The sequence below is a fragment of the Saccopteryx bilineata genome, chromosome 10 (genome assembly GCF_036850765.1).
Source record: "Saccopteryx bilineata isolate mSacBil1 chromosome 10, mSacBil1_pri_phased_curated, whole genome shotgun sequence".
NCBI classification, from domain to species: Eukaryota; Metazoa; Chordata; class Mammalia; order Chiroptera; family Emballonuridae; genus Saccopteryx; species Saccopteryx bilineata.
The window spans coordinates 5,539,503-5,564,401 of record NC_089499.1 but is presented as its reverse complement, the minus strand read 5'-3'; the positions used below and the strand labels follow the sequence as shown (position 1 = coordinate 5,564,401).

Below are 24,899 nucleotides of genomic sequence, written 5' to 3'. Positions count from 1 at the left end.
CGTGTGTGGTGCCCAAGAGTCCCCATGGGCCTCTGCTGGCTGTATCCACCTGCCCTCATCCAAAGTCCAGGTCACAGGGGCGGGCTTTCCCACCTGGGGGCCCACTGGCTTCTTCAGGTGGGGGCCATTAGGCAGAGGGTGTGCACACAGGGATGCGTGTGCGTGTTGAGAGGCCCGGACCTGCGCTGGGCCCTGACCCCGCACGTGTCCAAGCAGCCCCTCAAAGGTCCCATCCCCTCTTCCACCCTGTCGTTGCTGAGCCGCCACACCTCGACTCGGCACTGCTGACAGGGGCTCTGGCTGGCTCGTCCCCTGACCCACACAGACACTGACTGACATAGGACAAGGACAGGGTGCAGGGTGGGGTGTGGGGAGGGCACCACAAACCAGAGCAGCAGATGCCCAGGGAGGGGCATGCTGCCGACAGCCAGCCCAGGGCAGACAGACTCCTGGTGCCTGAGAGGGTAGGGAAGGTCCGTGGAGGGTCCAGAGCCCTCCTGCCCCAGGCCTGGCAGGGGCTGGAGCTGGGGGCAGCTGGCACTGCTGCCTGGTTCGGCTGCATGGCCCGGGTATGCACGTGGCCGCGCATAGGGGGCTATGCATGGGGGAGGGCACAACACTGCACAGGACACAGACACACACAGCTCCAGGCAGCGGTGCGGGAGGCGGGCCAGGGCAGTCAGGGTGGGGGAGGACGCCTCAGCAAGGCCACACGCAAGCTACCTGGGAGCAATGAAAACATGTCCTTCAGACTCAAAGCTGCTGGGGAGCAGGAACTCAAAATCTGCAACAGAAACGGGGGTTATCCGGCGGGGGCTGGGGAGGCAGGAGGCCAGGGGGCTCAGAGCTCAAAGGGCTAGAGGGACAGGGGACGGGGTGGCTGGAGGGAGGGGGAGACACCAGCAAAGAGGGAACCCGCCACTTCCATGTTCAAGTTCGAGCCAGAGAGAAGGGGTGGGGGTGGGGCGGAGGGCCTGTGGAGACTAGAGCATTGCAGGAGGAGGGCAGTTATAGCCAATATGTTGCCCGGGCCTGGTCCTTTGTCGGCAGTGAGTCCCTTGGCGTGACTGTATATGCTTCCATACGGCTGTATAGCACATATACACGGACACACACACACACACATATATATACACACACTGCTATATATATGCATGGTCTGGGGGAGGCGCCAGTCTCGCTCTTATCGCATCCGTAAGGAAAAAAACCGCATGCTGAACTCCCTTCCCTTCCAAAGAGACTTTGAGGAAGGGAATTGGCTTTTGGCTGCGGATTTTTATCTCTCTTTCTTCGCTGCAGCTGTTTGCGTTTTGGTAGGTCTTGCTTTTGTTCTACGTCAGGCATCAACATGGCCAAACCGAGGGGGTTTCTCACGGGCACAGACAGTCCAACCAGAGACGGTGTGGGCGGCTGGGGAGGGGCTGCAGTGCATTGTGGGATCTGTGGGTCCTCCCTGGGGTAGGAGCGGGTGAGGGGAGACCTCCAGGTGCCTGCGAATATTCCCACAATGTGAGCAGAGAGTCTGGGAGCTAGGAAGGGTCAGTAGGGTGCACAGCTCTTGGGCTGGGGGCATAAGGGCAGGTGGGGAAGAAGGGCTGGCCCCCCCCTTTTTTATGACCTGTCTGGACTCCCAGCAGCCCGGGAGGAATGCTGGGGGCTCCGGAGAAGGTGTGGGGTGCTGCTGAGGGACCCACCGATGGAGCCTATGCATGTATGTGAGGGTGACAGTGTGTGTTTGCGTGTGAGAGCACGTGTTTGCATGAGTGCAGATGTGTGTGTGTGTGCAGGTATGTGACTGTGTGTGTAGGTGTGTAGGAGAATCTGGGGATGTAGCTGCTGACAGTGCTCTGTGGCCTCGCCTTGCCCTGCGGGACTGGCCACCTGGCTGGTCTGCAACTGAGAGGTGTCCTTCTACTCTCAGCTCGCCACATTTTGGGGAGTCCACTTCACCATCCTTTTACCCCGACTCCAACCTCTTGGTCGCCCCAGGGCTTTACTTTTGCAGTAGCCTTCTCTGTCCCCAAATACTCCCACAATGCACTGCAAGGAGGGACTTAGCGTGCCTGGCAGGGCTGGGCGGTCACTGGTTGGACTGTTGCTTTCTGACAGGACTGTGAGGCAGGGTTTGGACACAAGCCGACAGGGAAGGGGCAGAGGAGAGGAGGAGGAGAAAGAAAATGGAAATGGGGGAGCAGGAAGGGAGACTACGCTATGGTTGTCACAGTTACCAGGGCCCTGCATTTCTGGGGTCCCTGGGAAGGATATGGGAGGAGGAGAAAAGACAACTCAAGCCAGTGGGGGCAGCTGTATCCTCTTTGCTGGCCTAAGTTGGACACGGCCCCTAGGGCTTCCTGGGGAGCCCCTGCTTCCGGGCCATCGGGACCAGGGACAGGACGTCCCCTTGGGGCCCTCTAAGCCCCATCTGTCCAGGTGTCCCCTGGAAGGGCGTGGCTCTGCACCAGTGGCGGAGACTCTCTTTCCCCTTGCTCTGACCGGGGTCTGCAAGATCACTGCCTACATTTCCTGGAAATCTCTGGCCTGGGCGCCTCTGAGTGCCAGCACCTTTGCTTTTCACATCCAGCCTGTTTCCCTCCAAGCTCTTCTACTGGTCCACGTGGTCCAAACAAATCCCCTTCCATCCCAGCCAGGCCTACAGTCCCTGAGTCAGTCAGTATTCCGTAGGGGAACACCTTCTCCCACCTGACCACCCTCCCCAGGAGCAGAGAGCATCTCAAAGCAGGGTTGGGTCGGGGGTCTTAGCAACACCTCTGGGAACACGGTTTCAGCACCCTGGCCAGCGCCCAGGACGGTCAGGTTGGCCTCGTTTGTTCTCCAGTTGGCCTGGCTGCTGCCCTGTGCTGCCCCCTGCCTCATGGTCAGGGCCTGAGACTTCCAGAGCCTCAGTCTCCCTTTGGGAGTGCTGCCAGGTTCTGCAGCCAGCGCCACGGACCAGAGGGGGGAGAACTATTCCAGAGGAAGCCTCGTGTGGCTGGCCCTTTCCCATAAGCCTCACGTAAGTCCCTCTGACGACTGACCTCCTCCTTCGATCTCATGCCCCTGCACGGCTGGGTGGAAGGTGACACAGAGGCATCCAGCCCTGTCCCCACTGTTGAGTTGTCTTGCGGGACAGAGAAGGGGGGCAGGGGCCTGCCCAGAGGGAGCAAGGAGGATGAGGAGGGGGCCTGAACACTCAGAATACACTGGAGAACCACCTTGCAGGTAGGACCAGGGGAAAGGGCCGCTGGCTCTAGTAGGGATCCGAGGAAAGGCAAGAACTGGAGAAGCCAAGGGGATGCTGGGAGGGGCCCTGGAGAGCAGGGGTGTGGCTGGTCCTGGGCAGGGAGGGGGGCAAGCAGGGGTGTGAGGGCAGGTGGGGTGGGGGGAGGAGGGTGCACTGGTTCTGAATATACTTGCCCTTCAGTTTGCTGATTGGCACTGGGACAGTCCACCAAGAGAGAAAGCGAGGAAAACAAAAACAACACAAACACAAAAACAAACGAAAAGGGGGAGGGGAAGGGGAGGGGCACAAACAATATTTTATTCAATGGCTGTTTGAATGAAAATATTGTGTCTTATCATCATACCGAAAGGAAACTTCTTGCAAAAAAACGACATGAGAGAGAAAGAGAGAGCGAGAGAACTCAAAGGAGATGAGCCCCAGTGGGCCAGGCAGGTGGGGGGCGCCCGGTGGGGCCGGAGCTCCAGCCTCCCTCCCCGTGACCTCGGGCGGTGGGCAGGTGGGGCCACAGGCTCCCGGAGGCCCAGGGGGAGCAGGACATGCAGGGGGGGAGCCACAGGCAGAAGAGGGGGAGAGGGAGGCAAGGAGGGAGGGAGGGAGAGTGGGGGGAGGACCAGGAGCAGAGGGCAGAGCTGAGGAGGGAGGGAGGAAGGGAGGGAGGGGAGGAGGGCCTGAGACAGGGAGGGAGAGACCAAAGAAACAGGGAAATAGAGGAGTGCTGGGTAGGAGAGAGGAAGGAAGGGAATGTGGGAAAGAGAAATGGAGTGAGCAAAAGGGGAGGAAGGACAGGGAGAGAGAGAAGGTGGGGGGCCAGAGAGGACAAAGAGGAGGAATTAAGGAGTAAAGGAAAGAGGGAGAGGGAGGGAGAAAGAAGGAGGGCAAAGAGAAAGGGGGAGGAGCAGCAGGTGAAGGTGGAAGTGAAGAGGAAGGGGGGGAGGATGAGTGGGGGGAGCCGCAGAGGGGGAAGAGAGCCTGGGGCAGGCAGCGCAGGGCTGAGAGGTGGTGGGGGGAGGGATGAGAGGAGGGTGTCTTCTAGGAATGCAGCCCCAGGGGATGTGCGGGGCAGGCAGGCTGAGGAGGGAAGACACGGAGAAGGAGAAACCAAAAACAGAACCTTAGCGGAAACCATGAGAGAATGGTCTGGAACAAATCTGAGAAAAGGCAAGCATGCAGATCTCCACAGACTCGCGGGGCTGGTCCCGAGTCTGCGGGTGCCTGGGGGTGGGCAGACTGGGCAGGAGGGGCTGCCTGGGGCTGGCCGGGGTGCAGGGCAGAGGCAGGGTGCAGGGCACAGGCAGGGGCTGGCCACTTACACTTGACCTGCAGGATCTGGTCGCTGAGATTGGCTTGGAGGTAGAAGGTGCTGTAGGGAGGGAGCACGAGCCCCAGGCTGGTAGAGGGGGACACGGGAGGGGCACACGTCACTAGTGACGGCGAGGCGGGCCACGTTGGCACCTCCTTCTCACGGCCTTAGACCTGGGTACATACCCACCCAGGCTCTGGCCTCCCCGCCCCTGACTGCCGGGGTCACCTTTCCCTGATTAGCAGTGGGAGATTCCTGGCCTAGGGGCCTGGACCCTCCGCTCCCCAAATTCTCCTGGAGGCCTCAGAACTTCCAGCCCCAAAACAATTCTCCACCCCGCCCCTCACACCCAGCAGCCGCCCCTAACATTCCAACTGCCCGGCCAACCTCCTCCCTCTGGCTGGCCGGCAGCAAACTCACAAGGGGAAGACAACTGTCAGTGAGCTAGGCTGGGGCGGGCTCTGCAGTCCCTGGACTCAGGCCACGAGAGAGCCAGCTGAAAGCTTGGACTAACATGGTGAGGGCAGCTCAGGCTGCTGCTACCGGGTGTGAATGAGACTGCTGGCACTGCCCAGGGCCGACCCACGAGGGACCTACTCCCAGGCGGTAGAGAGCAGGCCTGGGACTGTGGCGAGGAAGGCACCCTGGGCGCCGATCCCCAGGGGTACCACCCAGGCCGCAGGGGCGTGAGAGGGTGAGAGGCTGCGGGAGGTATCAGATGCACAGTCTTGTCTCTGTCCTGTGCTCCTGGGAGACGGTGCTTGTTCCCGAAGGGTCAGCAAGAGGCCTTTGGGGACCGAGAAGTGAGCAGCCCTGGCTGCAGGTGCCCCACTGCGACTTGGCACAAGGGTGTGGGGGAGGAAGGGGGCGGCCTGGCTCAGACTCTGGGCTCGGGGGCCCCCACCCCTCCCTGCCTGCCTGCCTGCCCAACCTTGGTCCCGCTCACCTGTAGTTGGTGCTCCTTATAGGCACCCAGGTGTAGTTCCTCATTACTTCATCTATGTACCTCTGGGGGGAGAAGCCGGGTCAGGTAATTGGGTTAGCAGGCGGGGGGGGGGGGAGAGGAGGCTGTTCAGCCTGACTCCTGACTCTCCCTCCTCCACCACCTTCTCACCTCATCCAGGGACTTGACCAATGTTCTGATCTGCTTGTGGCCCTTGTTGCCGTCAATCATGCTCCGACGGATCTGGAAGAGCCGGAGAATGAGGGGCGGAGCCCTAGCCTCCCCTGTGCTGGACACCCCATCCCTCCTTCCGTCCTTCCTCACCTCCTCCTTGTTCTCATCCTCCAGTTCTGCATCCAGGAAGTCCAGAGTCACAGGCTCCCGGAAGTTGGTGGTCTGTGAGAGGCAGGGCAGGAAGTCAGGAGTCCCTCTCATAGGGCTCACCCCCCCCGCCCCCCGCCAGGCCACTCATATGGCTCACCTGGGGCTTGAGGTTGGGGTGCAGTAACACATAGCCGTTCAAGTCAATGGCAAACACGTAGCCGTTGGCTCCAAGCTGGGGGTTGAGATTGGGGGCTCAGGACCTGGAGGGCTGAGCAGGGGTTCCCTGGGCTTGGGAGCTTTTCCTCATCCTGCCTTCCATGCAGCCGAGGAGTGCCACCTGCCTGTCTGGGCCAGGCCCCCACATGGCGCGGGGCCCCAAGCCTGCTTCTCGAGCCCAGCCCAGCAGGCTGGGATCCCTCGTGAAGCAGCCCTGGCCTAGGCTGACCGGCTCTGGGGGACCACCGTCCAGCTGGCAGTCTGTACTTCTCACCCGCCCCTGGCTCTCACGAAACTGCCAGTCAGCGGGACGGCCCCACCTCCCCTGGCCCTGTGGGTGGCTGCTGCTCCCTTCTCCCTGCCCCACTGTCGCTGCCTCCTCCTCGTCCCAGGCTTAGTAGAGCCCAGCAGGAGGAGGGAGCTGAGGGAGCAGTGGGGTCCCACAGGCCGGGCGTGTCCCTTCCAGCTGGAAGGGAAGGAGGAGGAAGTGAGGCCCTGGACCCCGCCTTACCTCTCAGCCGTTTTCTCAGCGCACACGGAGCCCAACGACAGGAGGCCTTCGTGTGGCTCAGGTTTAAGGACGCGGTCACGCACGCCCTGTCCCCTATCCCAAACTCCCTTTTGGGCCAGCCACACTGATCTGGCCCCTTTTTTTGACTGAAGATTCTGCTTTTCACCTTCAGGCCTTCATCCAGTCGGTGCCCTCTGCCTCTAAGGTATGCCTTTCCCTCCTTTCTGCCCAGGACACCCTTGCCATGTGACAGTCTAGGGAGCATCAAACTACAGCCCATGGGCCACACCTGGCCTACTGCCTGTTAATGGACAGCTGTCAGCTAAGAGTGGCTTTTATGTTTTTATATGCTTGAAAAAGATCAAAAGAACAACTGTATTTCGTGACATGTGAAAATTATCTGAAACTCAAATTTCAGTATCCACAAACAAAATGGTGTTGGAACACAGCCATGTCCATTTGTTTGTTTTGTTCGTGGCCGTTTTCCCAACACAACAGCAGAACGGAGTGTGAATGAGTATTTAGGCTGGCAGGGCCTTAAATAGTCACAGTCTGGCCCCTTACAGAAAGGGTGCTGACCCCAGCTCTAGGCCCAAGGTCACTTCCTCCAAAAGCCTTCCCTGACTGCCTGAGCTCAGAGGTCTCCATGGAGTGTTCCATCCGTTTCCTCTGCGGACTTGGCTGTGTTCTCCTGGGAGGCAGGGCAGGGTGGGTGTGCAGGCGGATACTCACCGTGTAGTTGGGAGTCAGCCTCTTGATGTCATTCAGCGCTACATCGATGCCCATCACGCCCAGGATCAGCTGGTTCTGGGGGCAGAGGCGTGGGTTTGCGATGGGCTCGATCCCATGGGGAGCCTCGTACCCACGCCCCACACCCAAGGCCTCATGCTGCTCTCGCAGGGAGCTGCCTCTGACCAGTTTGCAGGCCTGTCTATCCCTTCTCCATTCTAGACCTGCTGTGGACAGGCCACCCCCACCCCCCCAGCGTGCCTCGTCCTTCCCCAGTGGGGAACCTCACCTTCTTTTCCCCAGGGCCATCCTGCGTCAGGTTAAATACTGGGAGGGTCCCTGTCACCACGAGCCCCAGGCCCTGAAGGGAGAGGAGGAGGATGGGTTGATCTCCTGTGGTCAGCCATGCCCCCACCCCGTATTCAGAGAAGGAGCTCAGGTGCAAGCCCCCTTTCTTGCTCCTCTATTTGGTTAACCCCCATAACAGGGCCCTTAAAGGACATAACCCTGTGGGCCCGTCCCTGGAGGAAGGTCGCCAGCCCCACCCCTTCCTTGCCCAGAGGCTTTACCAGGGCATCCTCATACACGTTGGTCCATTGCACCTGCTTGGCCTCCTTGCCTGCCAGCACCATGGGCCTGCCCAACACGTCTAGGTATTCCTGGGGAGAGGATGGTGGGCAGGAGTCATGAGTCTGTCCCTCTCACTGTCCCTTCCCTGTTCAGCCACCTTCTGCATCATCCAGCCACCAGGGGGCGCTCTTGCCCCACAGCAGCTTATCAGAGGTCCTGTCCCCCTGGAAGCAAGGGGCCCTCCCAGTCTCACCTGGGTGTTGATGCGGATAGCGCCGATGGAAGGGATCTCGAAATAGTAACCTGTGAGAGAAGGTGAGGCAGAGGCGGGCTGGGGTGAGGCACAGGACCCACAGCGGGGGGGGGGGGACTGTGCCCCCTGGGGGCGTGTCTGCAGCCCTGACTTGTCCCTCAGTTTCCCTCTCTCTTTGGTGTCATTTTCCCTGAATTATGTCCCGTTGGTGCTCCCTGCCCTGGCCCTGTCCCTGGGACCAGTGCTATGGAAGGAAGGGGCTGTGAGCACAGGTGCGGGGAAGCACAGCCCAGGTGCAGAGGGGCCCGAGTCCAGAAGTCTCTCATTCTAGGCTGGCAGTGACATCCAGAGCCCACCCAGGGGACAGGCCCTCATGCATGGAGAGACAGACACAGCAAACAGACACAGGAGCGGACAAGCTGGGTCACAAAGGGACAGTGGACATTCAGACAGATGGGCAAGTTAGCCAGACAGAGAGACCGATGGACAGTCAGCCCCAGGTGGGGAAAGAGGGACAGACAGTGGATGAACAGGCCGCGGGACATATGGAAGGACAGGCAGACAACCAGCCGGACAAACACGGCCGGCAGGCCCGGGGCAGGGGTGCCCGGATGCGGTACCTTTGTTGGCACAGGCCATCCACTGCAGGGGCGTGACGTCATAGTTGTGCTGCCCCACGGAGAACGTGAACACGCGCACCTGTTTGGGGCTGGAGGTCACTGCGGTGGCCGCGGGCACACGGCCCTCCCCTGTACAGGGCCCGCATCTGGGCCGCCCCTCCCCGCGGGCGGAGCCTCACCGTGCGGTTGGGCCAGTTGTACTTCTCAAAGACGTCCTGCACGCGGTCCTCGCCCCCGTCCGTGAACATCATGATCATCTTGTTGCAGTTGGCACGGGTGATGTTGGACTGGACAGGAGTAGGTGTGGGGTCAGGCAGCTCTCGGCCCCTCCTGGCCCAGGGAGGGGTCTCCCTCCCCAGGACAGGCCTGACCCTCCTGGTCTCCTCCCTCAGAGCAGATGCTATCTGCCTGAGCCGCTTGTTGGGTGCTAACAAGGCTGTTCATCTTGATTTTCCTGGTGTCACCAAGCCTGGGCCCCCGCCCGCCCGCCCGCCCGCAGCCCTCCGCGCGCCCACCCGCAGGGCTCACGTTCTGCAGCTGGTCGAAGGCATACTCAAAGCCGGCCTTGTAGCCGGTGGTGCCCTTGGCCACCATGCTCTGCACGGCCTCCTTGAACACCTTCTTGTTACGCACATTGGCTTGCACCAGGTGTGTGAAGCATGACACAGGCTGTGCCTTCTCGTTGAACTGCAGGGACAGCGAGGGTGAGGGCCGCACGGGGCGGGGCAGGTGGGGGAGACGCCCCTGCCAGCCCGCCCGCGCCTCGGTGCTCACCGAGGCTACGTTCACATAGTCGTCGTCCGAGAGCGTGTCCAGCATCTCGCAGACGGACGTCTTCATCAGCTTCAGGGTCAGGCCGCTCACACTGCCGCTCCTGGGGAGGTCACAGAGGTACCCGGTTGGCCTCAGGTGTCCTCCTGCCATATTCCCCCGGATGTTCCTGGGCAGCAGATTCCAGCCCCTTGCCCCGAGCCCACCCCATCTGCCAGCATTGCTCACTCACACATCCACGATGATGACCATGTCTTTGGGCGACGAGGCCCCCTGGATATACCTGCGCAGAAGCAGCTTCGGTTAGGCCAGCCTCACTGGGACTCTGGGTCCTCCCTTCCCTCACCCACATGTCGATTCAACATATTTGCACTGAGCATCCCCCGTGTGGGCCACACAGGGTTCTGGGCACCGAGGATACTGCCTTTAATAAAACAGTCCTTGCCCATGACATGAGTGACCTGGCCCCCCAGCATGTGAACGGCTCTGAGGGGTGCACAGGTGATCCAGAGAGGGCACTGGAGGCCTGGGCCCGGTCTCAGTGGCCTGTCGTGGTCCCTCGCCCAGGGTGAGGTCCAGAGGGCAGAGTCCTAGCTGTGTACGGGGCTGAACAGGTGGCAGGAAAGGTCGTGGGCTACTGCAGGCGGGGCAGAGCAGCGGCGACGGCTTGATGGATAGGACCAGGGCGGTGGGCTGGCCAACCCCAAAGAGGACACATCCACCCTGGGGGACCTCCCCTGGCTCCATCCCTTAGTCCCAAGGGGATAGCGTGCCGGGCAGTGGATGGGGGCAGAGGCAGCTGGGAGGCCTGCCTGGGTGATGGGATCCATTTTCCAGTGGCAACGATGTGTGAAATGAAAATTGGATAGAGCTGGCTGCACCCCGCTCGGAGGCCTGGGTATCGGGAGGGCGGGGAGCGGGCGGGAGAGGTGGGGAGCGGAGGGGGTGTTCCTGCCCGGACCCTCCTTGCTCACTCACCAGGGTCTCCTTCGGACGTCATACAGGTCGATTTTCTTGGGGGCTCGCCATGGGGTGGCTGTAAGAGGGAAGGCGGGGAGGGCATCAGGTGGGGAAGGGCCCGGCCCCCAGGGACTTGTGGGCGTGGCCAGGCCGCTCTGCAGCCTATGGGGTGACCATGCTGCCCCATACACCCCAGGAGCGGGCTGGAAGGTGGAGGCTGTGGTGCCAAGTGGACGGGAGATAGATGGGCTGGCACCCACCTGGGTAGTAGCGAGTGACTCCCGTGGCACTGCCAAAGACCTGCCACAGCAGCGTGGGGTCCTGCCTCCGGTTCTCGACAAACACATTCTCCAGGGCCTCCGTCCAGTTGAGCTCATTGAGGATGACAGTGGCTGTGGGGAAGCAGGAGGCTGGGGTGGGAAGTACCTGGGCTGTTCCCTGCTGAACCTCACCGCCATGGCACCCATGCCCGTACCCGCCACTAAGAAAGCCTCACCTGTTCTCTGCCTGGCTGGGCTCTCCCTTATTCCCCGGGGCTCAGCTGGGGCTGCACCAGCTCCTCCAGGAAGACTTCCTGGGTCCTTATCCCCTCCCAAGTCATCCAAGAAACAGCTCAACCTACCCTCCGCCAGGCCCTACATGATCAGGAAGGGCAGCCGTGACCTGTGGCCCCTGCAGAGAGGCCACCCAGGTGGCAGGGAGTTGGAAGTTGGGATGCTGATCCAGCGTGCTTTCTGGAGCTGGCGGTGGGTCCCCTGGGGGCTCACCCACTCAGCATGCACTCCGGGCCGCAGCCACAAGAAAGCAATTAAGGGCTCGATGATGGGGCTGGAATTATTCAGCTATTAAGGTACCTGATAAGCTGGAAGCCACTCTGCTCCATGATTAATCAACTGGGGCCTGGAGCAGGCAGGGGCGGGGGCACTTGGAGGGGCAGGCTCTGTGCCATGATACTGCTCCAACCCAGACAGGCACGCGGGAGTGCTCACACACACACGCACACGCACACGCACACACAGTTTGCACTCCCCAGCAAGTATACCTGCATCTAATCTGCGTGATTCTAGCCAGGCGTCTGATCCTCTTGGCCCCAAACCTACCTGCCCAGCAGCCCGACTGCTGCCATGGGCTGAGGGACTCACCTGCTCATACCCGTACCCCACTCTGCACCTACAGGGTGACACCCTGGGTCCTGCTCTCACAGCCCCTCACGGCCATTATCCCGCATCCCTTTCCCCGCTCTGTGTGGCTGCAGATGGCCAGACCCACTTCCATGCGCGCACACAGAGCCAGGCTCCTCTCGGATGAACGGGCTCCAGCTTACTGACCCCTCCGCCCACACAGGGACTCCGTCAGCCTGAGCGGCGCCCCTACCCCCCAACTCAGGACAGCCCTAAAGCTGCCAGTGTGTGTGCTTCATATTCTCACATGTGCAGTGTAGCTGTCTCTGCATGTGAGACTCAAAAAACCCCAGCGGGAGTCGGGCACCTGCTCCTGCCAGGTACCTGTCCTCCCCTCTCCCCTCCGGGCGGTTTCTTCCACCTCTCTTCTCGCAGGTGGAGCCCTGATGCCCTCCACCTTCCACCCCCCAGTCCCTATCCAGGATCTATGGCAAGTGAGCACCGGAGAATGGCTCCCAAAGGCCCTGTTTAGAGCGCAGCCTCTGACCACCGACACCCTCAGAGCAGGGGAGGAGCTGTGAGTTCAAGGCGCGTGCTTCTGGCTCTGCCCACAGCCGGGCCGCGGGCACATTCCCGGACACTCTTCCCCCTCTGAGTGGGGCCTCCGCTGTGTCTGGTCTGATGCCCAATCCCGTTCCCTCTGCTCTCGCGCCCCTCCCTCTGGCCCTGCAGCTTCCCTTAACTGACCATAATGCGAAAACAAAACACATCTCTAGCATTGGCTCTCCCTATTGCACACTAGGTTATGGTCCTGTTCCTAATTTAGAAACTTAGTTGAACAATTTCGATTTTTCTCTTGAAGGAAAAAATGAAGGCAGGCTCTCAAATGCTTCACACAGTACAGTCTTTCCCGGGAGAGTTGGCCTGACAAGTTTCACCCATCTCTGGGCCTCAGTTTCCCCATCGGCACAAGGCTTGGAGCAGACTGTCCTAGGAGCCCGTCTAGCTGCTGGCAGAGGGGTGGTTGGTTTTGATTCACGTTAAGAGCCAAGAGCAGACCCCTGGCCTGGCTGGGCTGTCCTTGGAGGTGTCTGTGACCACACACACACACACACACACACACATGCACTTACTGCCAGACGCGCTTGTGCAAACACTTCAGTCCCCTCGCCCGGAGCGGGCCTGCTCCTTAGCCCCGTGCGCACACACCCACTGAGTGCACACTCTCAGATCACGCTGAATTGGGAAACGGGGACCATGCCCCCTCAGGCAGGCGATTACAGATTTAATTAAAAGTGACACAGTAAATAAAAAACATATAAAATGCAATTTGTGTGGGTAGCGAGGGGTGACTGGGGAGGGCGGTGTGGCTCCTGTTTTAATTAGGGTGCCTGCCAGTGATAGTGCCCCTCCACTGGCTCGAGCAGGTGGCCCACGGAGGGGCAGGGACAGCATCCGCCCTCGCCCCCCCCCCTTGCTCGGAAGGCCTGGCTGACCCTAAGCGCAAAGGGAGCCTCGCTGACGCCCCTGGAGGATTCCCTGCATTCTGGAGGCTATCCGGAAGCTCTGGGACCTCTGTCTGAAGACCTCCCACCCCCAGTAGGCACCCAGGACCCGGATGCTACCCTGTAGGCGATCTCAGAATTATGTCAGAACCAAGACACCCCAGAGCCTTAAATCCTGCTAGAGCTCCCTACCTAGCCTTCGATTCTTGACCTCCTCCTCCTAAACCTCCCAAGACCTTCAGCAAGTTCTTCCTAATGTCTGACTGAAATCCATCTAGCTGTAGTGACCTGGGTTCTCCACTGTGCAGAACTGCCCTCCACTGAGCTTGGAATTTCCATCACCCTCTCTCCACACCCCTTCCCTCCCTCTTTCCCCCTGCATGCCGAGGAGGAGGAGGGAAGTGTCAGAGGGTTGGTGTGTGTGAGGGGTTGCTCCCTGACCCCCAGCCCCCATGTTCATCTGATGTGGTAGCTCCTCCAGCACTCCTACATGGATAGGGCCAGGTAGTGAGGGAGGGGGAGCTGCTTCGGGCCCGGGGAAGACCTGGCCCAGCAAGCGGGGAGCAAGTGTGTGCATGCATTCGTGTGGGCGTGTGTGCACGCCAGGAGATCGTGCATAGGGCGGGAAGCTCGATGTTTAGTAGCTTCTGCGAAGCTGTGTCTGAGAGTCGCTTGGTGCCTGCATGTGGGTGATTCTGAGGGGTGAGCACCTATGGCCTTGGGTGCAGGGGCTGACGGAGGACGGTGCTGGCCAGTCACCCGGGACCTGGCGGTGTCTGGGCAGTGGGCCTCGGCCCTACGGTGGGTAGGGTGGGCCGTCCCCGCTTTCGCTGCACTCACAGCCTTTGTAGATATCCGTGGGGATCTGTACTGCCGTGTACGAATAGTTGACCTTGTTCTTGAAGTTGGAGTCCTCACAGAAGTCCAGCCGCAGGGTGCTGACCTTGGACCCCCTCTCCACATCCTCACTCTCAGGGTCGTCCTGCAGAAAGGGGACCCCACAGACATCACTGACAGTGCCAGCAGGGTCAGAACTGGCAATGGTGATGTGGGGTCCGACAGGGGCGGGCCCGAGTCCAGGCGGTGGGGACACCTCAGAATCAGCTGGCTGGAGATGGAGACGGAGAGGGATGGAGAGATGCGGGGTGTGCTTCCCTCCCCCAGGGGGCCTGTGACTACTACCTGCCCCTGCTTACCCCACCCACCATCCCCACATCTGCTAAACCTGAATTCTACAACCAAAACCAAACAGACCCCTTCTCCACAACCCTGAAAACCAACTATCAGTGAAAGAGGCGAATCTTGGAGCCAGTGAGGTGCGGATTGCAGACCTCTGCCTATAGGACGGGCCCTGTGCCATCACCAGAGGCCCCCGCCACCCTCCCTAGGAGCTCTGCGGCCCACACCCTCCACAGGCCCTGCTCATCCCCGGCATGGAGCTCATCTGACATCTGGGAGAGGCCCCTGCCCCGCAGGGTGATGGGCACTACCCCTGCAGCAAGGCGACTCTGTCTGCTGAGCAGTGGAAAGGCCTGGGGAGAGTGGGGCTGGGGTGGGGGCCAGCGCAGAGAGCTGGCGACCACGGGGCGGGGGTGTCTATGGGGCTGGGGTGGGGGCTCGCGCAGAGAGCTGGCGACCACGGGGCGGGAGGGGGTTGTCTGTGGGGCTGGGGTGGGGGCTCGCGCAGAGAGCTGGCGACCACGGGGTGGGGGGGTGTCTGCGGGGCTGGAGTGGGGGCCAGCGCCGAGAGCTGGTGACCACGGGGGGGTGTCTGTGGGGCTGGAGTGGGGGCTCGCGCAGAGAGCTGGTGACCACGGGGGGGTGTCTGTGGGGCTGGAGTGGGGGCTCGCGCAGAGAGCTGGTGACCACGGGGGGGTGTCTACGGGGCTGGGGTGGGGGCTCGCGCAGAGAGCTGGCGACCACGGGGTGGGGGGGTGTCTGCGGGGCTGGAGTGGGGGCCAGCGCCGAGAGCTGGTGACCACGGGGGGGTGTCTGTGGGGCTGGAGTGGGGGCTCGCGCAGAGAGCTGGTGACCACGGGGGGGTGTCTACGGGGCTGGGGTGGGGGCTCGCGCAGAGAGCTGGCGACCACGGGGTGGGGGGGGTGTCTGCGGGGCTGGAGTGGGGGCCAGCGCCGAGAGCTGGTGACCACGGGGGGGTGTCTGTGGGGCTGGAGTGGGGGCTCGCGCAGAGAGCTGGTGACCACGGGGGGGTGTCTACGGGGCTGGGGTGGGGGCTCGCGCAGAGAGCTGGCGACCACGGGGTGGGGGGGTGTCTGCGGGGCTGGAGTGGGGGCCAGCGCCGAGAGCTGGTGACCACGGGGGGGTGTCTGTGGGGCTGGAGTGGGGGCTCGCGCAGAGAGCTGGTGACCACGGGGGGGTGTCTGTGGGGCTGGAGTGGGGGCTCGCGCAGAGAGCTGGTGACCACGGGGGGGTGTCTACGGGGCTGGGGTGGGGGCTCGCGCAGAGAGCTGGCGACCACGGGGTGGGGGGGTGTCTGTGGGGCTGGAGTGGGGGCTCGCGCAGAGAGCTGGTGACCACGGGGGGGTGTCTACGGGGCTGGGGTGGGGGCTCGCGCAGAGAGCTGGCGACCACGGGGGGGGGGGGTGTCTGCGGGGCTGGAGTGGGGGCCAGCGCCGAGAGCTGGTGACCACGGGGGGGTGTCTGTGGGGCTGGAGTGGGGGCTCGCGCAGAGAGCTGGTGACCACGGGGGGGTGTCTACGGGGCTGGGGTGGGGGCTCGCGCAGAGAGCTGGCGACCACGGGGCGGGGGGGGTGTCTGCGGGGCTGGAGTGGGGGCCAGCGCCGAGAGCTGGTGACCACGGGGGGGGTGTCTGTGGGGCTGGAGTGGGGGCTCGCGCAGAGAGCTGGTGACCACGGGGGGGGGGGTGTCTACGGGGCTGGGGTGGGGGTCGCGCGGAGAGTTGGCGGCCACGGGGCGGGGGGTGTCTACAGTGCCTGCGAGCAGCAGGACTGTAAAGGCCCCCGTTGACTTTCTAAAACGAGCCACAGCCGTCCTGACAGGTGCCAATTACTGCATCTCTGGCTGGGCAGGCCGGGCATGCGCCGTGCGCCCCCGCCCACCTCCACAGGCTGGCAGGAGTGGGTCTGCAATGACAGTGTTGGCACACAATGGAGGGGGAGGCACGGGCGCAGGTGTGCGAGGGGGGAAGGGAAGTGGGTGGCAGGGAGCAAAGGGAAGAAGGGAAAAGGCCGGCAGGGCAGAGGCAGAGGCAGGGGGGCTCTGTGGCCCGGGAGGAAGGTGTGTCAGCAGCTGAGCCTTGCACGCGCTCCCTCACGGCCCCAGCAGATCCCCGTGGCCACACTGGGCACCAGGCACGGCTCCTTTCCTCTACGCCATGCATGTCAGTGACAGTGAGCCCTGCCACTCACTGGGGTCCTGGGCATGCCCCGGCTCCTGTCTGGGGAAGGGGTGACCGTGCCTCCCCAGCCCGGGAGCATTCCTGCACAGAGGGGACAGGGGTTCCGAAGGGCCCACAGCACACCCGTTTCATCTCTTCAAGGGTGGATCTTGGACAACACAACCGAAGCCACGTGTAGCCCTCCCGGTGCGCCGCCCCTCTGCCTCGCCTCTGCACACCCCAGGAGGACCCCCAGAGCTCCCGGGTGCCGGGAGAGAGAAAGTGAGGTCGGCAGCCGCCTCGCAGAGGCCTGAGCAGAGCGGGGAGCCGCCGCCTCTCAGGCGTGAACCACTCACGTTCCGGGAGCGGGGAAAGGCGGGGAGGCTTGCGAGAAGAAAGCCCCCGAAATGTCAGCAGCAGATGAAGGGCGCTGGCAAATTTAATCTCCCAACTTTCCCAACTAATGTGACATTTGGATTCCATTCTGATAAGCTATCAGCTGGCGAACTTTTTCCTTCCTTCTCTTTCCCCCACCCCCACCTTCTGGCTGGTAATTTAAAAGTAAATGGTCTAGAAAGATCTCTAACTGTACCTCTGGCAAAGATTAAAAAACAAAACAACACAACAGGCAGAGGAGTCCACGGGAAATGTGCTGTGCTGAATTGATACCAGGGCCACTCTGGGCCGGGCTTGTGGGCTGCCCGACCTCCCCCTACCCTTCCGGGCTGGATCTCCCTCCCTGGACCACCCCTCGCCGCCTCCCCGCAGATGTCCAAGGGGATGGGTGGGGGCGGGGAACCAGTGCTTAGAGACAGGGGCTGGGGGTCCTGGATAAACTGGGGGCTGCTGGACTCAGTGAGTTCAGGGTGTCCTGGCAGGGGGCTGGGCTCCACCCTGGCCAAGGAGCGCCTCAGTGCCACCCCCCACCACCACGCCCAGAGGCTTTGTACGGTGGGCACGGCAGTCTCCCAGTTTATATTTAATGCACTGATTGCTAAAATTACAGCCCGCTGCCGAGGGGGGTAAGGAGTTAGATTCAGGGTCTAATTAAAGGTTCGCTCTTCATTTGAATTTCAGATTCCAGCTTTAATTTTAGCAACTTCTCTGGGAGCCAGGGAGGCTTAGCCAAGGGGGAGGCACACCTGCCTTAGCCCCCCCCCCATCTCAGGCCCCTTGCCTATCCTCCTACAGCTCGCCCAGGCCAGCCTGGCACCACAGAGCCTCTGCAGGGCTCCCTTCCTGTCTGCCCACCTCCTGGGGGCACTGGGGACCTCCTGCTCCCTGGAGGACGCCCCTCAGGCCTGTAGGCCTGGGAGGGGAAGTCCGGATTTTGTGCTTCCTGCTTTAGCCAGCACAGGTGGGAGCCTGGAGACTGAGCTGTTGTGACACCTGTTTTCAGAGAAGATAGTTGGGTTCAACTGCTTTTCTCTCAAAGGCAGACAGATGGACTTGGGCCTTGACAGGCTGACCAAACACCACCTACTCCATGTGCCCTGCCCCTCCACACTCTGTCTCCTCCGCAGGCCCCTCCCACCCACCTGAAGAACAGGCGCAGGACCTGGGCGGCCTCGGCAGCTGGGAAGCGACTGACTGAGCTCAGGGCCAGGCACTAATCACTTGTGGGGTGCTCGGCACACTGAGCTGCTGTTCCTCTCACCACAGGGAAGGGTCCTGCTCGGACCTGATACACACCTGGATGGCCCTGAGCCCTGTCTCAGCCCTGCCTGCCACTTCCAGGGAGCTGCTCCCAGCTGAGCTCATAGCACTCCCCTCCCCTCAGTTTTGTGTGTATGTGTGACAGAGACAGAGAGAGGGACAGATAGGCAGGAAGGGAGTGAGATGAGAAGCATCAGTTCTTCATTGTGGCACCTTAGTTGTTCATAGATTCCTTTCTCATACGTGCCTTGACTGGGGGGCTCCAGCCAAGCCAGAGACCCCTTGCTCAAGCCAGCGACCTTGGGCCACATGACCTTGGGGTCATGTCTATGATCTTACCCTCAAGCTAGTGACCCTGCACTCAAGCTGGTGAGCCCTCACTCAAGCCGGATGAGCCCGTGCTCAAGCCAGCAACCTCGGGGTCTCGAACCTGGGCCGTCTGCATCCCAGTCTGACACTCTATCCATTACGCCACCGCCTGGTCAGGCTCAGCTTCCCTCAGTTCTGGCACCTGGCCTGACCCATGGAGGGACTCCTAGTGCTGGGGTCTGCACACTGGGCAGTGACCCGTGCCACCCATTGTCACCAGACACAGCCCTGGAGGGGTTTGGGCCCCTGGGGGTTGCCTGTGGAAGGTGTCGGGTGGGGGTCTGTGCCACCACAACCCTGCACGCTCCAGCTCAGAATCCCAGAGTGCCGAGTGCCAGCCCTCGTTTTCCAGCTGAGGCCGCTAGCCCAGAGAGGGTGTGTGGCCCTGGCAGCTGTCCCTCCCCTCAGCAGAGGTGGGGGCACTTACCAGCTCAGCGTCAGCCTTGGCATCATAGTACACGATGTCTTCCTCCTGGGTGGGGAAACAGGCCTCAGCATTCACTGCTCGGGGGCTCCTGAGGTGCAGCCAAGATCCCCAGCCCCAAGGCCTGGAAGGGCCCCCTCAGCCTCCTCCACTCAGGGAGGCAGGACGAGTCAGGCTGGGAAGACCCTTCCCTCAGGAGACTGGGGATGGGTCCCCAGGGCCCCTGGCTGACTCCAGGACCAGGGGCTCTGCCCTGCTGCCCCGCTGGGAGACAGGGTCGGGGTGGCCCAGGGGGCAGTGGCTCCGGCCGAGGCACAACCAGGAGGCACGAGGAAGGCGGGAAGACAGCCTAGTCCGGGCTGCCGCGAAACGACGACTCGACCCGCATCTTCCGATTTCTTCTATTAAAAAGCCTGCTTACTATGGGCATGTACTTATTAATTACCTGTGACTTGTTGTGAAGTGCAAGGAGGTCCACACAACAGGCGAGGGAGAAAACAAAGCCCAGCCCAGCGCCCGCCCTCAGCTGCCTGAGCTCACCCCGCCCGCCCGGAGCCTGGGGTCTTGGCCATCTGCACGTCATAATCACCGGCCACCCGGGAGAACCGTAACACAAACGAGCTAATTTCATGTTTAATGATCTTTAATCAGAACCGAGCATGGCTGAGAGAGGCCGCCAGAAGGTGAATCTGGTGCCATCCCGTGCCACCCGCTCGGGAGGGGCCACCCCACCCCTTCCCCGATGGGCACCAGGGCCAGGACACAGGACAGGGACACAATCCGGGTCACTCTCCCCAAGTGCTCCTCAGGCCTGTTTTGTACAGGAAAACCTGCAGCTCGGCCCGGGCAGTCCCTCTGTTGTCTGAAAATGGGGCTGATGACCAGCACTTACTCCGTGGTGGCTGCCCTGCCCCTAGGCCTGGCGGGGCCCCATCTGCTGTGTGACCTCAGGGCTGCACTGTTCCCTTTCTGAGCTCAGGCTCCTTACGATTTGGGGAGGGGCCTGGCCTTGGTGACTGCCCAGGTGCTGGGTCTGAGCCCATGATTTGAGGAGGTCAAATGGGGGCTGCTGTGGGGAACAGTCGTGGGTTGTGTCCCACAATGGTCTGGGGGGTGCAGGCTGCTGGCTGAACCTGCAGGCGCAGTGCAAGCCTTCTGGAACGTGTGACTACACGCCTGGCAACTTCGTGGGCAAGATCACAACCTTTTGACGAATGTAAGACCGGGTCACTTGATAGTTCAGTCAGCTGAGGCCTCTGCACTGCCTAGTGTTTCGCACACATTGAATTACGGTTTCTGCCAACAGCCCTGTGACCCCGCCACACAGATCAGGACAGGACAGCGGAGAGGCCATTCATTCGAACTGCCTTCCTGACGCATCTTTAACTCCTCCCACATCCGCCCACCCACCCAGCAGTTCAGGAAGACTGGGACCCAGGTGGGCCTGGGAGCGGGGGGCGGGCGGAGGCCCAAGCTCGAGGGTGCCCAACCTTTCCCGCGCCTGGCTCCGACCAAAGCGCATAATGAAAGCTGACATTACATCAAACACAATAAGGAGTTTCAGTTGATGAAGATCATTCCTGAACACACAAACCCATTAAACCGAGGGGAAAAAAATATCAATTCAACACACTCGCTGGCGAAAAGAAAATGTGATTTGTTATCTAAAAGGGGGTTATAAACACGGCGCTGACGCGCCTTCCCGCGGCAGCGAGAAGGGGATGTGTGGCGGGAGGACTGCAGATTAGCGTGGGGGCTTCGCCCTCCACCTTTGCAGGTGAACCTTCTGCAAGGACAGGAAAGGGCACGGCTGGGGGTCGGCCCTTCTCAGGCCTCCAGGATTGCTGGGCTCCCTCACAGATCAGGGCAGATCCTGCCGGCCCCTGTGCCCCTGGGTCCTCCCCACCCCCCACCCTGGGCATTTACTCAGCCACCCCTCCAGCTGCTCCAATGGCCCCCTCTCTCCCTTTGTCTTGGTTCATGGTTTCAGCAGAGGATCAGATGCTGGTGGCATCAGAGACATGGGGGGGGGGATGTGTCCCACAGGAATCCAGCCCCCTGCAGACCGTGGGTGAGAGGCTCAGGAGTCTGTATGCTGTCCTTGTCCCCAGGGTCTGGGGTGCATGTGGGCAGGACTCTCCTTCCCACCACTCCCACCGGGGAGGGCCAGCCCACGCCCTTCCTTGTTCGAGGACGGTGGTGGGCAAGGTCACACATGCGAAAATACACGGCAAACACAGCTGTGGATGCTGTGCTGGATGTGACTGTGGCTGGTGGTGTGCCAAGATGGTGCCACCAGGGTCGGGTGGCAAGGACCCTGGGAGGCCTCCGTGTCTGCTCTGGCCTGCGCAACGCCCAGTGTCCACCATTAGCGCCTGCCTCTGGGTTAGACAAGGAGGCAGCACCACCCGGCGACAATACACAGGGGCCTTGGCGAAAGGTCCTGGCCTTGACCTTGACCTGAATCTGTGAGCTCTGGGATCTGGAGCGGCGAGTGCAGACCCAAGTGCCCCATGAGGACTCTCGGGCGTCGCGCCCTCCCACGGATGCGGGTGGGGGCGCCTGTTACGTCCTGCGGCCCCGGTGAAGGTTTCGCTTGGGGTCGGGGCCCCCACCTGTCTACTCGGGGAGATGCCGCCTCCTCTGAGGCGCTTAGAGAACAGGGAGCCGGGCCTCCCCAGGCGGAAGGGCCAGACCGACCCATGGGGGCCATCCCCGTTATGTTTGTAACTTCACAGACCTGGGGGGGGGACCTGAGTGTGTCAGAAAGCCCCTGGCTGGGATGAAACAGGTGTCCTTGAGGTCTGGGGTTCACACTGCTCACACCCTCCTCTGTTACCTGGTATACAGGAGCCACTGCTAATTGGGCAGGGGTGGGGGAATCACCCTATGAACTTATAAATGTCCCCCAGTGTGGATTTCTGCACCTAGATGGCAGGTGAGGGGTGGGGCTCGGGGGCCCATATGGCCCTTGTATAGATGACACATATATTCTCCTTAGCTGAAGCTGAGCCCAGGAGAGGGCGTGAGGGGAGCTGGCCGGTGGGCGAGCATGTGAGTATGGGGTGGGCCTGGGGAAGAGCAGTTCGGTGCCGTGGGAGGCGGACGCCACGGCTGGGCCGCGCTCGACTGCCATGGGCCCCCCAGGCCTCTGTGCAGGGCCAGGCCCGTTACCCGGCTACATCAGGGAGGACGGCTCAGCCTTCCTGCCCTGGCTCACTGCCAGCTCAACTCAGCCAAGAGGACTGTTTTCTGAGAGAGCCGTCTGTCACCGACTTGGCAGAGAGACGGGCAGCCAGCCTGATGGTGGGGGCAGACCTCGGGCCAGGGAGGCCACCTGTCCTGTCCAGCCGGCTCCTCTAACATGGCCCAGCCTTCAGAGCCTTAGCTTTAGGTTCCCAGGCAGAACTACCTCTCCATCTGACTCCCAGGGCAGGGCTGCGTCTCCTCCATCAGACTCCCTGGCGTGGGAGTGCTTCCTCCATCTGACTCCCAGGGCGGGGCTGCGTCTCCCCCATCAGACTTCCTGGGGTGGGAGTGCTTCCTCCATCTGACTCCCAGGGCGGGGCTGCGTCTCCCCCATCAGACTCCCTGGGGTGGGAGTGCTTCCTCCATCTGACTCCCAGGGCAGGCTGCGTCTCCCCCATCAGACTCCCTGGGGTGGGAGTGCTTCCTCCATCTGACTCCCAGGGCAGGCTGCGTCTCCCCCATCAGACTCCCTGGGGTGGGAGTGCTTCCTCCATCTGACTCCCAGGGCAGGCTGCGTCTCCCCCATCAGACTCCCTGGGGTGGGAGTGCTTCCTCCATCTGACTCCCAGGGCGGGGCTGCGTCTCCCCCATCAGACTCCCTGGGGTGGGAGTGCTTCCTCCATCTGACTCCCAGGGCGGGGCTGCGTCTCCCCCCATCAGACTCCCTGGGGTGGGAGTGCTTCCTCCATCTGACTCCCAGGGCGGGGCTGCGTCTCCCCCATCAGACTCCCTGGGGTGGGAGTGCTTCCTCCATCTGACTCCCAGGGCAGGTTGCGTCTCCCCCATCAGACTCCCTGGGGTGGGAGTGCTTCCTCCATCTGACTCCCAGGGCGGGGCTGCGTCTCCCCCATCAGACTCCCTGGGGTGGGAGTGCTTCCTCCATCTGACTCCCAGGGCGGGGCTGCGTCTCCCCCATCAGACTCCCTGGGGTGGGAGTGCTTCCTCCATCTGACTCCCAGGGCGGGGCTGCGTCTCCCCCCATCAGACTCCCTGGGGTGGGAGTGCTTCCTCCATCTGACTCCCAGGGCGGGGCTGCGTCTCCCCCATCAGACTCCCTGGGGTGGGAGTGCTTCCTCCATCTGACTCCCAGGGCAGGCTGTGTCTCCCCCATCAGACTCCCTGGGGTGGGAGTGCTTCCTCCATCAGACTCCCAGGGCAGGCTGCGTCTCCCCCATCAGACTCCCTGGGGTGGGAGTGCTTCCTCCATCAGACTCCCAGGGCAGGCTGCGTCTCCTACAGATCCTGGTGTTGGCATTGAGGCTCTGGTGTCAATGGCCTCCCCTGCCTCCCCCACCCACGCCTGGCTCTGTTTCTCTCTGGTGACGTTTCAATGGCAGATAACACTGACACAGTGAGTTGCTGGCTCTGGGTAGAGTGTCCGATATTTGGGCCATCTTCATCTATCCTCAGTGTTAACAGGCACCGGTGCACTTGCTGTCTGTCTGTAGGGCTGTGGGAGGTGCTGCCTGCTAACAAGGGCCACGGTTTCTCCGGCGTCCAGGGGCTGTGACTCCAGGTTCCCTGCCCCTGCCGCGGCGAGGAGTGTGGGACTGTGACCTGAGACCAGGGAGGGGAGCAGGAGGCCTTCACATCCAGACATCTCCTCCTCCTTCTGCTCTCCCCCACCACTGACCCGGACTCTAGGAACCCTCAGTCCCCAGGCTGGTGTTGACAGAGTGTGTGTGTGTGTGTGTGTGTGTGTGTGTGTGTGTGGATGTGGGTACACCAGTGTCTGTTTCCCAGAGGTCGACAGGCAGACCTACTGTGTGCTGTTGACACGGGAAGGCCACACCCTCATGATCATGCAGTAGGTTCCAGTCTGGTCCCCACGGGCCAGGCCTCTCCTCGGTGCCCAGAACTGCCAGGTGCCATCCTCCCCTCAGAGGTACGAAGACCGATTCCCAGCTGCTCCTGGTTGCTCTGCCCATAGGGCACCCAGCTGGCACATGGACAGGTGATGGGCAGCACTAAGTCAGACCCATTGCTCCTGGCCTGCACGAGCTGTGAGGGGCAGACAGCCAAGCCCCCGGGCCACTGGCCTGGGGTAGCCTATACTGGGCCCCGTCTGAGAGGAAGAGGGAGAGGGGCTACCCTCTGAAGGAGGAGGCACAAGCATTCCTGGAGGAAGACCCACTTCTGTAAGGGCCCGAGTTTGACACTGGGCTTGTGGCACAGGCCGGTGCCCTCCCGAGTGCTGTGGAGGAACATGGTTCCTTATCTGCCACTTCCTGAAGGTCATTGGGAAGGACATGGTTTCAAGGGCGGCTGGTGTGTCTGCAAGGGACAGAAACACTTTCCTTTCCCCAGCCTCCAGTCCCGTGGCGTGGACAGTCCCCACCGGCAGCCTGGGCCAGGTCTCCCTGGCAGCCCAGGCAGGGCTGGTAGTGTGTCGGCGAATGTCTGCCATTAGCTCTAATTAACGCCTTTCAGCCTAACAGTTGGGAAGGAGCGGGGCCCTGACCGCGGAGCTGAGGAGGGGCGACTGCAGCGCCACGCTGCCCCAGAGACTGGTGGGACAGACAGACAGGCAAACTGGTGGACTGGAGGTAGGGCGCGGTGAGCAGCGGGCAGGCAAAGTGTGCCCAGGGCCCTGTGTTCACACCCACGGCGGGTGGGGGCGCATCTCAGGTCCAGCTGGGGGGAGAGGACCAGCCAGAGCCTACTCTTGCCTCATCTTGAACCAGGCGTCCAGGGCCCATGGGCGAGTGTGGCCAGAGATGCACCCACACCCTTGCTGGCTTGATGTGTGTGAAGGACCCACCCTTCCACACGCTGCGTC

The 24,899-nt window shown here is 61.9% G+C and overlaps 1 protein-coding gene across 4 annotated transcripts in view; it reads right to left on the bottom strand.

Annotated features, from left to right (window-relative positions):
* CACNA2D2 (calcium voltage-gated channel auxiliary subunit alpha2delta 2) overlaps window positions 1-24,899 on the bottom strand; it is a 136,365-nt gene that overhangs the window by 5,228 nt on the left and 106,238 nt on the right. For 2 of the 4 annotated variants that reach the window (XM_066245272.1, XM_066245273.1), the window contains exons 5-24: window positions 18,875-18,919; window positions 13,905-14,046; window positions 10,699-10,830; window positions 10,457-10,514; window positions 9,711-9,761; window positions 9,482-9,581; window positions 9,236-9,394; window positions 8,887-8,994; window positions 8,708-8,786; window positions 8,088-8,137; window positions 7,834-7,923; window positions 7,554-7,625; window positions 7,268-7,342; window positions 5,966-6,040; window positions 5,809-5,880; window positions 5,656-5,727; window positions 5,488-5,549; window positions 4,552-4,628; window positions 3,415-3,435; window positions 724-784 (exon numbers count right to left, since the gene is read on the bottom strand). In XM_066245272.1, coding sequence (XP_066101369.1) covers window positions 724-784; window positions 3,415-3,435; window positions 4,552-4,628; window positions 5,488-5,549; window positions 5,656-5,727; window positions 5,809-5,880; window positions 5,966-6,040; window positions 7,268-7,342; window positions 7,554-7,625; window positions 7,834-7,923; window positions 8,088-8,137; window positions 8,708-8,786; window positions 8,887-8,994; window positions 9,236-9,394; window positions 9,482-9,581; window positions 9,711-9,761; window positions 10,457-10,514; window positions 10,699-10,830; window positions 13,905-14,046; window positions 18,875-18,919 — 1,601 coding nt within the window. The remainder of the gene's footprint in view (window positions 1-723; window positions 785-3,414; window positions 3,436-4,551; window positions 4,629-5,487; window positions 5,550-5,655; window positions 5,728-5,808; window positions 5,881-5,965; window positions 6,041-7,267; window positions 7,343-7,553; window positions 7,626-7,833; window positions 7,924-8,087; window positions 8,138-8,707; window positions 8,787-8,886; window positions 8,995-9,235; window positions 9,395-9,481; window positions 9,582-9,710; window positions 9,762-10,456; window positions 10,515-10,698; window positions 10,831-13,904; window positions 14,047-18,874; window positions 18,920-24,899) is intronic. The other 2 variants (XM_066245274.1, XM_066245275.1) reach the window with 1 other exon arrangement.